This window comes from Protopterus annectens, chromosome 2.part2, assembly GCF_019279795.1.
Source record: "Protopterus annectens isolate FY-2018-M chromosome 2.part2, PAN1.0, whole genome shotgun sequence".
Taxonomy (NCBI): domain Eukaryota; kingdom Metazoa; phylum Chordata; order Ceratodontiformes; family Protopteridae; genus Protopterus; species Protopterus annectens.
The window spans coordinates 39,600,779-39,618,839 of record NC_056730.1 but is presented as its reverse complement, the minus strand read 5'-3'; the positions used below and the strand labels follow the sequence as shown (position 1 = coordinate 39,618,839).

General features: G+C 37.3%; 1 protein-coding gene across 2 annotated transcripts in view; it reads right to left on the bottom strand.

The window, feature by feature from the left end:
• Window positions 1-1,013: 1,013 nt before the first annotated feature.
• LOC122795530 overlaps window positions 1,014-18,061 on the bottom strand; it is a 307,262-nt gene continuing 290,214 nt past the window's right edge. For both annotated transcript variants that reach the window (XM_044063729.1, XM_044063730.1), the window contains exon 5: window positions 1,014-2,239. In XM_044063729.1, coding sequence (XP_043919664.1) covers window positions 2,014-2,239 — 226 coding nt within the window. In that variant the 3' untranslated portion in view covers window positions 1,014-2,013. The remainder of the gene's footprint in view (window positions 2,240-18,061) is intronic.

The following is an 18,061-nucleotide window of genomic DNA, read 5'->3' as shown; positions in this document are numbered from 1 at the left end:
AAGAGTGTAATATAGCAGAAAGAACAAAATACCTCTCAGACCAGAAAGGAGATAGCAGCCATTATCACATAAGAAGAGTCAGAACTGTGTCACTTAACTCCAAAATCCTCCACTCAGTGAAGTTAACAAGGACTGAATTCATGCTGCAGGTACAAGGTCTTTGTGAAAAAAAGGATAATTTTTGGGCTCAGTGATGATTACATTCTCAAAAACGGTGGACTTCTCAGTAATGCTTGTGCAACTATAACCTTACTAAAAGCAAGCTCACCATCATCTTTGACACATTTTTCTGCTCTAGACTTATGTTATCTTGCTCAATGATGTAGCCAGGCATACTCTTTGTACTCTGAGTACATTATTTTCTGAGCATCACATCAGTATGTTTTTTTTTTCAGTACATTATGTCTACAACTGTCTAAATGAATGCCTCCAGCATCAGGTGTAATATTGTTAATCTAAAAGCAATGTCTTTAATAGTTTTAGAGGGGACAGTTGAAAGTGTTATATACATTTATTAAGTGTTTGAGGGGGCAGCATTTTGAGAGGTGTCCATTTTTAATTGTCAGATGACCGGGGGGGGGGTAGCACTAAGAGCCTGTGAGTACAAAATGGAATTTGCTTGCTACCCTCTTTCTAAAGATTATGTTGCCTCTAGTTCCATCAAGACCTGATGTCATGTGTTGTATGTCACATGACCAAGTTTATATGATTAAAAATATGGTTATCAGTAAATGTAGTTTAGTGGTTTATTAGGCTGATGATGTCTTTTTGATACGATGAAAGTACTTACGTTTTCTTGTTTTTTGGAATAAACATACACACTTTTATCACTTTCAGGGTGTTCATTTCCCTTCCTAAAGATAGAGATTATTGCAGTAAGATTTTTAGAGCTATCTGTTTAGGATATCTTTCAGGATGCAGCAGGAATGTAATGTTACCATCTTACCCATGTAAGTGGTACTGTGTTATACTCATTGCAGTTAATCAGGAAATTAAGGAGGCATACAACCACAAAGAAAAGAATACAGTGGTTTAATAGGCACAAAGCTTTCAAGTGAAATAGCTCTTAATGCAAACATGAAACCAACTCATTGTTGTCTTGTGGCTTAAATGAAAAGCCTTTCAGAAATTTCTGGTACATTTACATTTTAAACTAAGTTTAGCTACAAGTTATCACACGTTTTGACACCTTGTCAGTCATTCTCTGCCACCTTATCAGACTATAGCATAATGTAAGAGCTCAGACTTGGGGGATACTTTTACTGCTATAATTATACGTAACAAGTACCTAACTTATAATGCTTCAAGATATTTTTTAGTGGAAATCATTAAGAACACATTCCTCTGATTTGTGTTAGTAAAGGCAGTCTGGTTCTGAATTTGGTTTGCCATTCCGCAAGAGTGGAAATTGTCCATTGTACCCTATAACGTGTTTTATGTAGTCTGAAGTTGAGGTCTATACTCGGATCTATATTACATAATCGAAGAGACACTTCAAATATGTAATCATCGACCCCTAAACACCGAAATGCAAAAAACGTGAAATTTTTCCTAGGGAAAACATTTGCGGGGCCGTAGAAACAAGACAAACACATCAAATGTAATTTAAGTGGGGGGCTTTGCCCCCACACCCCCCTAACTAAATATACCAACTCCAAGATCACGCTACATTGGGGTAAAGGGTAAACTCTGGGAACGGGCAACTGAAAAATTTGCGGTTTTGGCCGTTCGCGGTTTTCGCATTTCGGTGTTTAGGGGTTGATGATTACATATTCGAAGAAGTGTCTCTTTGATTATGTAATATAGACCCCTACACTCTAGGCATGTCATATTGCCCATGTCCAACCTGACAGCACCCAATCCCATCTCCTGCTGTTTGAAAAATTTTGCTGGAATCAGAATCTGGAAGAATCTATAAAACCGCCTCCATTATAAATTGTACTTTGCGTAATTTGCTTCCTAAGGGCATTTCTCCATTGCCAATTTCTGCACAAAGATGGCATATGCTTTTTTTCATCTTTGAGTTCTTTCTGTCCTGGAAAGAAGGGTGAACATACTCTGCTGTAAATCCTTCACGTTAGCAGCAAACCTAGAGAACCGTAACTTTGCAGTAAGCGCTTGTATTTCATTGTTCAGTTTTCGAAGCTCTTCATTTTCTTCTCTCACAGCATTCCACTCCTTTCGTGCCACGTTCCTTTCCCATCGTGCAAGGGCCAGCTTTTCTTCAAGATCCTTAACCCTAGTAAAAAAATATAAGCCACAGTGAAAACAGTGAGATCTCTATCACAGTTATTTTTTGTCCTGAAGAAAATGAATGAAAAATTTTAATTCAGAAAACGGGTTACTCTTGTCTTGACTGTATTAGGTATTTTTAATCTCATAAGGAAGAACATGCCATGTAAAGGTTCAGACAGGCTTTAGAACTGCTTTACAGCTGCTAAATACAATGGGTGGAAGGGATCTGCGCATTTTGTTTAAAACACCTGAAGCTGCAGGTTGCACACCCCCTGTGCCATCATTTATACATCTTCCCAGCTCCTTTTCACATTCTCCATCTGGTAGCCCTTCTCTATAAAGCAATTAATTTTCATTTCCGTAATGAATTGTTAACCTTCAGTCAGCTAACTGTGCACCCTTTCCCTGCTTCTTCATTCCACCCCTTCCATCTTTACCCCTTATAAAATTCACTGATCTAGGTCACATCACTCCTTTTGCTTTTTTCTCCTCCAGACTACACATGTTGTACCTTTCTAGACTGCTTTTCTGTAATACAGTCCATTTAAGTCACTATTACCTGGACTTCCTCCACCAACCTGGAACCAGTCTTGAAGTGCAGCCTCCAGAAATGGATGCAGCAATCTTTAGTATGCTTTCTCCAATGCAATGAAGAATGGAAAAAATAATTCAACATCACTAGAATCCTTGAACCTACCAATCAGCTCAAGATTTCTGGTTGCTTTGGTTACCTCCTCCTTCCTGCAGGAGTTAGAATTGCTCATCTTGGAATGAATGTGCCTGTAATGTACTTCTTTTCTACCACCTTGTCTAAATAAGACTGTCCTTAAGGTAAAAATCTTACATGTGATTCTTCCTATAAAAATGAACTACCTTAACCCTTTTTAGACACTGAACCTTCAGGTTTCCTCTCCTATACTCCATCTCAAAACTTTCCCAAGTCCTCATGTAAGCTGTTGCTAAGTGTATGTTAACAGCTTCATTGTCTTGTGACATAAGTTTATAGGTAAGTACTAGGCTATCTGCCCTTGTAGGCCATTTTAAGCCTAGATAATTTCCCTTTCAAAGGTGAGAATCAAACCCTGCACCTTGTGACATTGAGGTAAACACTTTAACCATTATACTAATCCCCCTCCCACCACAATATAGGGCCTGCAGGCTTCAAACTCACATTCCTGTACTTTGGAGTGGTACTCTACTACTGTAGCACACCAGCCCAAAGATAGTACATATGTGAATACTAGGTGATCAGTCTGCCAATTATTGCATGCCGAGTCAATATCCAGACACTAAACAAAGGTGAGAACCAAACCCTGCAGTTTGTGTCTGTAAGGTAAACATCTAAACCATTATGTCAACTACTCACCAATCCCGTTTTGAGCATGTGATGTTAGAAATAAAAGCAGTGAAAGGCATCACTCCTAAGAATTTGCCCTGTGGTAAACTACTGTTTGCTGGCTTGGTGTGTGATACAACGGGTCTATATGACGCTATCGAGTGGACTAAATAGCGAATGCTATTTAGTTGATCCAATGCTGTCGAAATGGCAAAATAGCGAAGTCACGGAACATATAATTTTTTCAAAGGGCGAGTGTGGGGGGCACAGCCCTCCACTTAAATTTGTGTTTGTTTATTTTTTTTTTACGGAGCAGCAAATTTTTTCCCAGGGAAAGAATTCACTGTTCCGTTTGTTCGATATTTTGTTGTTTTGATATTATCAGTACGATGAAATAGCGCTTGCTATTTACATCGTACGATAATATGATATAAATGCGATACAACACCCCATATCATCACCCTCTGTAGCCTCTCTCTCTCTCTCCAACACAAACATTCTCGATCATTTTAGTTGTAATTTCCTCACTCTGAACATTTTCAGTTTCCTCACCAGTCTTGTGTAACAGGAAATCAAGGACATTTTGTGGAAATTCAGTCAGAGCACATTAACAGGCTTGTAACAAATCATTTCTGTGATGATGGAATCATGGTAGCAGATCAAGCTGGGATGAAAAGCCTTTCTTTCAGTGAGACTGTATAAATTCTCACCCCTCGACTGTTAATCCTCATACCATTTTTTTAAAGTCCTTGTGATGACCCACCACAGGACCAGTAATCAAGAAGCTTCAATCCTCACCACTGGCACCAGTGGGGAAGTACATTGGGAGGATAACAGGTAGACACAGTATTTCCAGATGCAGCTCCTCTGCATCAAGTGCAGTTTCCTTTAAGAGCACACAGAAACCATAGTCAGACTGGGGCTGGTTCCTCTACCTTTCTCCAGATCCCCAATAAGACTCCCCACTGGCACAGCTATAGAATTGAGATCTCAGCTGAATGGCCAAGCCAAGACCACCAGTACCAACTCTGTCAAACCAGTACTTCGTGTCCCTGCTCAAGTAGCTGACACACACTCTTTGAGGTTTGATTTACACAAACACACACACACACACACACACACACGCACACACGCACACACACACACACACACGCACACAAACCTAGAAAAGGCTGGTACGTGTTTACTAGCTATGCCTCCTTTTGCCCAGACGATAATGCAGTTATCACTGCCACCAGCCAACTCTTATCAGTTACTTTAAGGCCTTTAAAAAAACAGTGTCCAGTCTTATTGTGTAATATTAATATTAATACAAATGGTAGTTTGACTAAGAGCAAGGCTATTAGGAGTGGCCCATATAGTGTCACCAAATAAATATGCAAGTACTCTCAAAACTTAAATATGTCTACAAAGATCAGCCACAATGAAATGTTTAAATATATTTAATAATAAATAATGAAGGAACAAGAAAATACACAGTATATATGCACAGTGACATCAGAGTTCAAAATCACAGGAAATATTTAAAACAACATTGCAGGAAAGTCTCACATAAATAAACAAAAATATCTAAACTAAGCTTTGCTATATTCCTGACTATATCTAAGAGGATTATACTATTCCCTAGAAACGTATTTCATCAAAGCAAGACAGATGTGGTTAATTTTTTTATTGCTGTTGTCAGGTCCCAGACAGAATACAGAATGGCGTGTCTCTCCAAGAGATTTCTCAAATTAATATCTCAAATATTACTGCTGGGATAGTTTGCAGAATAATATAATTTCTTGTCAACTGACTATCCCAGGTGAAACCCTCACTGCTGGAAGCTAGCAGTGTTTAGCAGCTACCGGTGAAAATACATAGCCCTCAGATCAGATTTCTGGCAGATGCTAGAAGTCATAAAACAATTGCTTTTCTTCATGCTTTCAAGACTAGTAATCACTTCACACTAAAGAAAATATGGAAAGTTTCCTAGTACAGTCTCTAGCTGCCATAAAGTAATTTAATTTCAGCTATTTTTCTGAAGTTAACCTCCTGTATTCCAGTTTCCACTGTTAAAATAAATACATTTAAACAGTTACAATAGTGCATGTACATTTCTGTTCTTTGTCAGTATGACATACTGTGCATACATTTCAAGCACTTTGCAAAAACCTTTTCAACATACATGTCTGGACAAACCTAGTTTGATATACACATGACATACAGCTCTAATACATCTGTAACAGAAGCATCTTATATAAATCATGTTGATCTTCACAAATGACATATAATTATTTACAAAATTCCAGATAGCTGTGCTGGCAGTATCTCCCTTTGTCACAGTCCTCTTCAGTGCTTCCTCTAGGAAGGACATGGACATCACTGACTGTAACTTCCTATCTGTCTTTGGAAACACAAAACACCACAATATATAACCTCCAGTCTTGAAGGAAGTCAGGATACATGTCAACTCCTTTACCGTGTTCCTCATCACCTGGAAAGATGGAAAATTAGACCTCTTTGTGAAACTTGAGCTATAAAGTTATTTTCTGTATATTTAAGTATTTGTACAACCGAGATTTTCCTATCAGACCTTCCGTCTTCCCAACTCGTTTAGCTCTCCAGGACAATCCGCAGTGAAGACTGAGCTGTAGTACTGACACATTACCTTACCCTACCCTGTTCTGTGGCATCCATAAAATTTACCTGTTCATGTCCAACACACTATTAAATGAGTGCTTCCTTCTTGTTTTGGTCATATCAACAAAACCCTCATCCTCTTTAATCTCACTCAGGGTCCTTTTCATCCTTGCCCGAGCCTTCCATATCATCTATCTTAAGTATTTTTTTAACAGCAAGCAAATCTTTATTATTATTATTATTATTATTATTATTATTATTATGCATCAGGAAAAGGTTAAAAAAGTTCATATTACAGCTTCTGGAAAATAAAACAGCTTTAAATTAAATAGAACAAAATATATGAAGTCTTAAGCTATTTACACTTCCCGACTATGTTTCAGCAACTAATTACCAAATTGTATACAGATCAGTTATCCAGTTTTAAAATATATATATTTCAAAACAAGGCTATCCACTGACAAATATTTTATTCATAGCTGTTATGAAGCTTTTCAACTAGTTAATTAGGCAATGTTCCAACAGCCAAGGTTATAAATTACACATTAAAGTTAAAAATAAATTAACTCTTCTTGCAGATGACATCATGTTATTTCTTTTTTGAACCACTTTTCTTTGTTATCTTAACATCAATGTAACTGCAGTACAGAAACATTGAATAAGGTCATATCATAGCTCTCAACCTCTTATCACAAAAGAAAATATGGACAAAGCCAAAAATATTAAGGGACAAAGCCCCAAAAATAGGGACAAATTTTAAATATTGCTCTTGTTTACACTGCCAGAATAAAAGGCCTTGTGTTACCATGCATTTTCTGAAAGACATGAAGTCTGAAACTCAAACATCTATCATTATTTAGTGAATTCAAGTCCTTACTGACTTGCCACAAAAATCCAGTAAACCGCAAATTATATGAGGAACAGACCAAAAATATGAGGCATAAATCTGGACATTCTGCGGAAAGCTGGACAGTTGAGAGGTATGGGTCATATTAAGCTTTTCATTATTCCAGGGTCTTGAAAATTTAATGCAATGCCCAGGAGCAGAGCTATTCACTTGATCACCAGCATGGGGGCAGGGGGTGTCACTGTACTTCCCCATGCGTGATGCCTTCTCTGGTCAGGCCAGACCACTAATCAGTTTTGTTTGAAATAACTACTGGAACTGACACCCCCACAGGAACAAAAATGATAAAAAACTTTACCAAACCTAACTACAGCCTACTAAGCGATGGTATAAAAAGCTTCATACCACCCACAATTGCAGAAATTAATGATCACTATGCAGAAGTGTACACAAATGCACTGTACAAACACTTAAGCAACTGCATAAACTCTATTGTACCTGACCGGATCAAAATCAGGTCATCCTGTAAAAACAAGCCACAATAGTTGACTTCAAGTATAAACAGATTATATAACAAGAGGAATGAACTGTTGTCCAAAAGCAAGAGGGATATCACTCTGTAGAGGAAGTGTTCCCTCCTAAGCCTAAACAAGAAACTCAGAAATATTGTAAAGTCTTCTAAAGCAAATTACAAAACTAAAATCATATCCCTAGCCAAGGATTATCATAGGGCATTTTTTAACTACATCCAAAGTCTAAAAGATAATGCTCAGCTATATGCTGAACTGGTTGTAGATAGGATCACTTATACTTCACCGGAAGATATCACCAGCCTGCTAGCTGACAGATTCAGTGCAGACTTCACCTCCCTATCCCCACCTATCATATCCCAAAGCATACCTGACACCAGCCCTCTGTCTAGTATCTCTAGATAACAAGTCATCTCTGCACTCACCAAAGCCAAAAACACTGCTTCGGTGGGACCATATAATATCCCAGGTTGTTTACTAAACAATCTAAAACAAGACCTAGTGGACCCACTTGGCATTCTCTTCAATCACAACTTGAGAAATGGCTATGTTCCTACAGAATGGAGAACACCAACACTAATCCTGCACAGAGGTGGGCCATCAACTGACCCTGGGAACTACATACCTATAAGTCTAATCAGCCTCATCTGCAAGGCCATGGAAAGAATTATCAAGGACCTTATCAACAAGGACATAGGTGACCTCCATACACTGGACCTTTTCCAGTTTGGCTTTGTTAAGGGTAGATGATGCTTATTAAACCTGGCAGACTTCTTTGAGAAAGTTAACAAAGCCATGGATGATGGTAAGACAGTATGCACAGCCTTGCCAAGGCTTTCAACACAATCCCCCACTCTAGCATCATTGAGAAACTCTCCCAGCTGGGGATTAACCCTTATGTTACTAGATGGGTAGACAGCTGGCTCGCTGACAGAACACACACTGTCAATACTGGTGACTCCACCTCAACCAGTAGACCTGTCACTAGCAGAATACCACAGAGGTCTGTGCTGGGCACATTACTGTTTGGCATCTATTTCTCAGACATCCAGGCCAAAGTAGACAGCCTCTGGCTCACCAGATTTTCTGAAGACTGCAAACTGGGAGCAATCATTGAGTCTACTAACGATGTCAATATATTAAAAGAAGGGCTAACACAAACAAATCATTGGTGCCAAAGCCATGGTCTAAAAAAAATGCATTGTTATTCCCTTTGGCAAAAGAGAATTCCCTACAAATTATATTATTGACAGCGCCCCCATGAGTTCTAACCCAGTGGTGTGAGACTTGGGAACACAGGTTGACAGAAATATGAAATTTGACCACCAGGTTTCCACAGTAGTAAGGAAAGCATTCTATGTAGGGCACCTCATAAGCAAGGACATAGCATCTAGGGCAAGGGATGTTATAACTCCACTGTACTCAACCTTCATCAGAACACTAATAAAGTATAATGCACCATTTTGCATGTACCTCACCAGACGCCTGCAGCAGCTGGAAAGACCTCAGAGGTTTCTCACTAAGAAATTATAGGAGACTCCAAGCCATGACCTACATGAACAGGCTGAAAGCCCTGTCACTTTACTCTGTATCTTATAGGCTGCTGAGAGGTGACTTGTGCCTGGCCTATAGAGCAATCTCTGACCCTGCCCTAATGGAAATGCTGCACATCCAGAAGTCAAATGGGACAAGAATCACTCACTCTAGGGATCTTAAACTAACCTGTGTCATTAACTGAACATGCTGGAGAGACAGATAAATCTCCCAGTGACTGCCACTTCTCTGGAATAGACTTCCTATTCATGTAAAACAGAGCTCCTCACTGACTGTATTCAAACACAATCTAGATAATTGGATGGGAGACCACAAATTTGCCCCTGGGGTGGCACCTATGTCCCTCATGGACAAGGTATAGCCAGTGTTGATCACAGACTTGCTCTGTTCATAAATTTGTTCTACAAACTACCCAAAAAGAGTAAATGGGGAATTAATATGGCTAGGCTTGTAAAGGCTCTAGGGCTGCTAGCCTAGTAACCTCCTAAGAACCTATAAGATTCCACACTACCTCCAGCTGTCTGATGGACTGTCTCTTTCTTCTGACAGGGCTCCATGAAAACTTAACATAGTAAATTATCATCATACTTTTGAGTCTCAGATATTTACTTTCTATAATGGTTCTCCTGCACCCCAGTGTCCAGGATTCACTCCTAACTACCTGCTGAATGAGTTTGTATATGCCTTCTATTGTCGGATCAACTGTTTTTCATTTTCTTGTGAAAACATTTTTAGAGACTAGGAGTATATAAGGACAGCACAGTGGTGCAATGGATAGCATTCCCAGCTCACAGCAAAGTTCTCCATTTCATTTCCTGGCTTTGGGTACCTTCTGTGCTGAGTTTGTTTGCCCTCCTTGTGTTCTTGTGGGTTTCATCCAGCTGAAAACTGGAAGCAAATCTTGCCCAGTTAGAACAGAGGTACTTTCTTTGAGATGGGCAGACCATCCACAACTGACAGACTCTTAGTGGTATTAAGTTCACATGAGCCATCATTATGATTTTTTTGTTACAAATTTGTCCAGATCTAAAAAGTTTATTACTAATCTCTTCTTGCTATCCTTTGGCAACACAAGAAACATATGTAAAAACATGCTCCAAAAGCCAACTCTAGTCTAGTACTACATTGGGACATTCAGAAGCAAATAGCATATTGTCTCTGATTCACACCCTTCGATTATATCACTGATGGTCAAGTCATTTTTGTTTCTCCTTTTTTTTTCTACTTTTTTTTTTTAGTTTTTTTTGAGTCACTTTCAGTACTATAAGTGAAATAGAAACATCTAATTTATTTTTTCATTTACTCTTTTCCTGGAACTTTTTTAATTTATTTTTACTAAGATACAGCTTTCTTCTTTTCTAGTGTATGAAAATTTGGAGTGAGCAAAACCTTATAGTTTTTAGTCTTTCAATTTTGCTTCACTTTTATTCTACTGATCCTGATGAAAGTCACTTGGTAGCAGATGAAGCAGGATGGATCAAATTTCCCCTTCTTAAGCCATAGATTCCAGTTTGCCTTGAGCAATCAATAAGCATTCTCATGAAATATGAGAAATAACATTAGCCTTTGCTTTACCCCTAAAGAATGGTTCAAACTTGCAAGGCAATGACAGCAGTCTTACATCAAACTACCTCCACTAGATTCCCAAAACCAGGCGGTCTCCCAGCTTCATCTGCATACTGCTTCTTGTCCTGTCTACAAAAATCACAAAAAGGAGTTGTGACAAGACATACTCTTGGTGCAGCATCATGGCCACACTGAATGAATTTGTATTTATGCCAAGAATGTGTGTATAAGTCTCATTGCATTCACACTTTGAATAGACAGCATGCAACAGTAGGATTTCCCACAGTCCATGCCAGGGTACAGTAGTATAAGCTTTCCCCAAGCCCACAATCCAAGGATAGACTGGATAAGCAAACTCCCACAAGCTCTCTCATAGCTATGCAATACTAAAGAAAATGGTCACTTTTCCACAAACTGAATCAAATCCACATCGCTCTCTCTAAATTTGAGGTTATCAGCTGAAGGCTCTTTCCATTACTCTTGAAAGCTTTTCCATGGAGGCTAAGAAGCGAGAAACTAGTGAAGCCATAAGACATCCTCTAGTCTCCTTTTTTAAAGAATGGAACCACTGCCGAGTTTTCCCATTCAAAGATACTCCTCAGGATTCAGCAAACATCCGTGCAAGAATAGCTTATTCTTGCACAGAAGGGACCATTCCCATGCAGCATGGCAGTGCGACATGCATTTTCATGAAGGCGCACTGCCATGCTCTAAAATGGGCACTGTTCTGTGCATGAGTGCAGAGGGTGTGTCTGAGAACAGTCATCACACCATACACACGCCCCATGCACTCCATAACTGCCATATGGCAATGTAAAGCTAGCAAGAGTATCCTCAGACACCATTACTTCTCAACTTGACAAGAAATCTGGACAAAGCCATATTAAACAAAGGACAAATGTGAAATATTGCTCAAGGGTAAGTGGGACTAAGCAGTAGTAAGCGGGACTAAGCCTGGTTGCGCGGTGCTAAGCGATGCCTACAGAGGTTAAGCACTTTTAAAGCTGTCTGTCAGCACAATTATCCAGAAGTTGGGATTGCTTACCACCGTGCAAACCCACTTATAACTGCTTATATGTGTGTGTGTGTGTGTATACATATATATATATAAGTTATATATATATATATATATATATATATATATATATATATATATATATATATATATATATATATTAAGTTTTTAAACTGAGGGGGTTTTCCATGGGAGAAATTTGAAATTTATTTACCGGAAGGATTTAAATTTCAAACAATTATTTGAATTTGGTGGATCTTGTAGTAAAGAAGGGATTTACGGAAGAAGGGCACTTTTAAATGTGGTGCCTGTTCACAATGTTCTCATATAGTGAACAAAAATGACTTATACATTTCAGCTAGGGACAGGCACATTTTTAGCAACAGTTATGCCAACTGTAACACCCAAGGTGTGGTTTATATTGTTACTTGTAATCAACGTGCATCCTTTTACGTTGGGAAAACTGAAAGGAAATTGAAAAGTCGTATGTACGAACATTTTTATGAAATTAAAAAAACAAAACAGTAATAATGCTTTGTTTCGTCATACTATTGACTGTCCACAGGCTACTTTTTTCTTTTTTGTATTGGACATTGTTTCTAAGAATATAACGGGTGGTATGTGGGAAGCCAGGTTGGAATACAGGGAATTGTTTTGGCAGATTGTCTTGGAATCTACAAAACCCCCTGGCTTAAATGATTTAGTGTCCATTACCTCTGTTCTTAAGCTCAGAGCAGCAAAACTTTGATGTAATTTGTGTAAAGATACACAAGGTGGCAGCATTATACAACCATTTGGAAGAATCCAAGGAACTACTTGGTTTTTTAAAACATATACATTTTTTATTATTCTAGGTTTCAATATTTAGACAATTATGAATTTTATATTCAAATGATATAAATCATTTTTATTTTTATATAACAAACAGTTATTTTGCATTTATCATGTGTACTTATGTTAATAATTTCAAAGTTTGTTTTTGTATGTGAATGGGTATGTTTTTTTCACTTTTTGTCACTTTGTGCATTCAAGGCAATTGTCTTAAGGATTTTTATTGGACAATTAATCAATTAAGAAATAGAGAAAAGGTATATAATGTGTTTAGATAGTGGTAGTCAGTGTGTTTTTTCTGAAGAAGACTTTTCACTTGTGTCGAAAACGTATTGGTTTTTTGGCGTTAATAAAGTAGATCAATTTTAGGTTTCTGACCCTCATTTGGTCTCTCCTAGTGAACTTGTTTTCAGTTTTCAGTTTTCTTTGGTTCGCTATCATCTCCATTCAGTGGTTCCAGTGTTTGTGTGAGATGGCGGAGATTCCAGGGGGTGAAACCGAACATCAGATAACTAACCACGACAAGAAAGGTGAACTAAGAAAAGTTATTGGCCAACTATCGCAGTTGGTCGAACTGCTGACACCAGCCTGCCAATCCATTGTGTTTCTTGCTTCCGGTTCTAGTACAGGCTCTCAGCAACTGCAAAAGATACGGAACAACGTTCCAACGGGTATACAATCCACTAAAACTATTCCTGGGGGCTCCAAAGGTTTGAACCAACATTCGAATGAGGATTTCACAAATTTTCCACGTTTACTACGTTCCACCACCTCGGAGCCTCGTGAAAAGGAACAAACGCTACCATCTAATGAAAAATAATCTAATTCTCATCGTAAACAAGGTGACTTTTCTACATTTTCCCAAGCCTTTGATTTTCAGGCATTTGTGGATAAAAACTATTCTTTCAAAGGTACGTCTTCAAATTCTTGACAGAGTGACTGTGCAGTCAAAACCTATAAGGAGAATTTGGACGACCTCTATTTTTATTTAGAAAAGTACAAACGTTTGGGTTGTGACTGTACATTCCTTAGGGAATGTTTGGACAAAAAAGTTGTCCCTAAGGGGCTAAGAATTAGTAAATTTCCGAACAAAGTAGTGGAGGGTTCGGAGTTTCATGCAGAATTACTGAACATATTTGACAATTATGGTTTTGAAGTAGTTAGAGCTATATTAAGGGAGAATGAAAGCATTAGGACAGTTACTCTTGAACAGATTGAATGTATTAACACTGCTATAATTAATGATCTTTTTACTGTTGAAGCTGAGAAAAAACATTATTTTAACATTTTTTCGGACATTGAGATCAAATGTATTGCCAACATGAAAAGAAAGCAAGCTAAGTTGGCAAGAGACCTTAGAGATTACAGGGCAGGTGAGGCATACCCTAAACCTAGACCTGTTAATTATAGGGCTAAAGAAGTTCCTTTTAACACAAACAAGCAACGGGTTGAATGTTTTGTCAATGAACCTGAGCATAATGGACAAGAGGTTTTCTACGATAATGAGGACAGGTTCCCTTTAGATTATCCACCCCCGTTGCAATGGTCTGACAGGATCTGCAACAAGAATCCAGTTTACTACAATTCCCGCAACCGCCAACCGATTTACCAGTGACCACTGATTCAGATATAAATCCTCAGATTGTACAACAGGGGAATATTTTTGAATTTAATAACTACAAAATATTTAACTTTAGTAGTTTGTTGGTCGGTTTGGACCATTTTAAATTGTTCTCCAAGGAATTTAAGTTCATTCCTATCAGGAAAGCAAGTATACCAAGATCTATAGTAGATTTAAAGTTATTTTTACGAAAGAAAAACTTAGCGCTGTTATTTCAAGATACTTGCAATTCTGGTTCTTGTTCAGTTCCCTTAAAGAAAAAAAGCACAATAAATCCCCCTTTACATCCACAACTGAGAAATTTGGAGAACTTGCTAGAGAGGAAAATAAGAGAGACAATAGTTCATCACAGAATTTTTCCAAATTTACCACATGAAGAGAGAAAATTACTAAGTGAATTGCAGAATAACAGTCATATTAGAATAATGCAACCAGATAAAGGGGGTGGTACAGTCCTTATGGACACCATATTATACGAATCTAAGATGAAGGATTTGCTTTATGACACTACTAAATATGCAAGAGCCTCGATTAATGAAGTTAATATAGCAAATTCCAAAATTAGTTTGCTTTTGAAGGATTTACTTCTAGATGGTTCCATCACCGGGGACTTGTATAATTATTTAATTAATTTACACCCTAAAGTTCCTTCAGTGTTTGGTATACCAAAGGTGCATAAGGATTCGCAAGACCCCCCTCTACGAGTCATTGTTTCTTCTGAGGGATCAGTCACTACACCATTGGCTAAATTTGTTGATGACAAACTAAAGCAACTCTCATATAGGGGTGAAGCAGTTCTCAGAGATTCATGGGATTTTCTCAGGTTAGTTCAACCACACTTATTCTCTTCCAACCTTTTATTTATAACCATGGATGTTGTGGATTTGTTTGGTTCCATTCCCCACGAGATAGGACTCCAATGGTTAGAAGATAGTATGAGAGAAAGTAATCTTTTTACCCAGAATGATTTTAGGAATTGCTTGGTTTTTATGGAGACCATTCTTACAAACAACTTTATGTTTTTTCAGGGGGAGTTTTTTAAGCAAACCAAAGGAGTAGCCATGGGGGCCAAATGTGCACCGACTTATGCAAACATAGTTTTAACTAGGTGGGAGGAACTGTTTGTTTTACATAGCCCCTATTCCAGTTGTTGGAGTTTGTATAAAAGGTTTCTTGATGACATAGTTATTTTTTGGACTGATTCACAAGAAAAATTTTTTGAATTTTTGGATTATATAAAAGAGTACCACCAGCTTCCTGGATTTTACTTATACTCTTAATTCACAGATATTAATATATTTGGATGTTTCCTTAACTAAAACAGGGCAAGGGTTTTCATCTAAAATACATCGTAAAGAAACTTTTTCCAATGCTTATCTACATTTTAAAAGCGGCCACCCATTTTATCAGAAAAAGAATCTTGTTAAGGGGCAGTTGGTCAGGGTGAGCAGAATGACCTCTAAAGATGATGAATTTTTGGTTGAGGGTAAGAAAGTTCTGGGTATGTTTGAGGAAAGAGGCTATCCACAGGATTTAATGCAGGAAGTTTTTGAGGGGGTTTTCCATGGGAGAAAAGGTAGATTTGCCCCCATTTTAGGGATGGGCATTGAAGCGTCAAGGGACAATGATGGGGTGACTATTCAAACCAACAATTGGGAACAAGCATTTGTTTTAGGTTATACAGGGGACTCCAAGGTCATCAAGGAACTTGTATCCAGGGAATGGAAAAGATTTGTGGAAATTTCAGATCTGAATTTAGGGGGTCATCAGCCTCTGAAATGTATTTACCGGAAGGATTTAAATTTCAAACAATTATTTGAATTTGGTGGATCTTGTAGTAAAGAAGGGGGTTTACGGAAGAAGGGCACTTTTAAATGTGGTGCCTGTTCACAATGTTCTCATATAGTGAACAAAAATGACTTATACATTTCAGCTAGGGACAGGCACATTTTTAGCAACAGTTATGCCAACTGTAACACCTAAGGTGTGGTTTATATTGTTAGTTGTAATCAATGTGCATCCTTTTACGTTGGGAAAACTGAAAGGAAATTGAAAAGTCGTATGTACGAACATTTTTATGAAATTAAAAAACAAAATAGTAATAATGCTTTGTTCCGTCATACTATTGACTGTCCACAGGCTACTTTTTTCTTTTTTGTATTGGACATTGTTTCTAAGAATATAACGGGTGGTATGTGGGAAGCCAGGTTGGAATACAGGGAATTGTTTTGGCAGATTGTCTTGGAATCTACAAAACCCCCTGGCTTAAATGATTTAGTGTCCATTACCTCTGTTCTTAAGCTCAGAGCAGCAAAACTTTGATGTAATTTGTGTAAAGATACACAAGGTGGCAGCATTATACAACCGTTTGGAAGAATCCAAGGAACTACTTGGTTTTTAAAACATATACATTTTTTATTATTCTAGGTTTCAATATTTAGACAATTATGAATTTTATATTCAAATTATATAAATCATTTTTATTTTTATATAACAAACAGTTATTTTGCATTTATCATGTGTACTTATGTTAATAATTTCAAAGTTTGTTTTTGTATGTGAATGGGTATGTTTTTTTCACTTTTTGTCACTTTGTGCATTCAAGGCAATTGTCTTAAGGATTTTTATTGGACAATTAATCAATTAAGAAATAGAGAAAAGGTATATAATGTGTTTAGATAGTGGGAGTCCGTGTGTTTTTTCTGAAGAAGACTTTTCACTTGTGTCGAAAACATATTGTTTTTTTGGCGTTAATAAAGTGGATCAATTTTAGGTTTCTGACCCTCATTTGGTCTCTCCTAGTGAACTTGTTTTCAGTTTATACTTTTTATTTTGCCCAGGAGTAAGTACAGCATTTATCTGACTGGTCATATGTTTTTTGTTTGACGGCTTTTATAATAGTATAGCTGTTTTACCTTAAATCTATAGGGTTTCAAATATAAAGCCTTATCCTAGTGATATGAAGCTATAACATAAAGAACAATATGACTAGCTAGTGTGGTTGAATTTATATGTCTGCAATCTATATCAGATAGAATAAGTCAAAATCGGCATACTGTTACATGAGATATATATCTGCATCAAAACAGCAAAGTGACAGAATTGTTTATATTGGCTTGAGCTAATATATAAGTGAATGTATTATGCACTCCAAATTGGATATGATACTATATAAGTATAAGGAATGTATACTTGTCTGCATGGAGTTGTGTTTTTTTATATTTCTATTGCTTGGAAGTTATACACAGTTTGGTAGCTTGTAAGACTGTTTTTTAAATTTAGGGAAGAATCGATGACGCCTCTCATATAATTAGGGGGCATATATGCTGAGTAGCGATTTGTTGAATGAAAAGTTTGAATTTAATGAGTGATAGGAGGTATATAATAACAGTTTTTTTACAAGTTTCTACATATGTACATGGTCTGATGAAGCCACTGAATGTGGTGAAAGCGCTTACCTACAAATAAACGTGTTTTATATTTTTACTGGATGGTTTTTGGAGTTGTGCTTCAGTGTACCATTGCTGTTCTTTGATTTTATATATATCTATGTATATATATATATATATATATATATATATATATATATATATCTATATGGAAAAACAAAACCGAATAAGACTAGGAAGAAATAAACTTATACTACTGAAAACTTCCGAACTGTTAAAAACAAAAACAAACAATAAATGAATAGACGCTGAGCCAGAACTGTTATTTGCTGAGCGCTTTCGTTCACTTTATTGATAACAATCGAACTTCATCAGAGCAAAATGTAATGTTTCTCAAAATGCACGTTAGTAACGCTAGACATAGTAGCATTGTACTCCAACATCCCCCACAGGGAAGGTTTGGAAGCGTTAGAACTGTTTCTCAACAAGCATGCTAAATTCAATGTTTTTTAAAC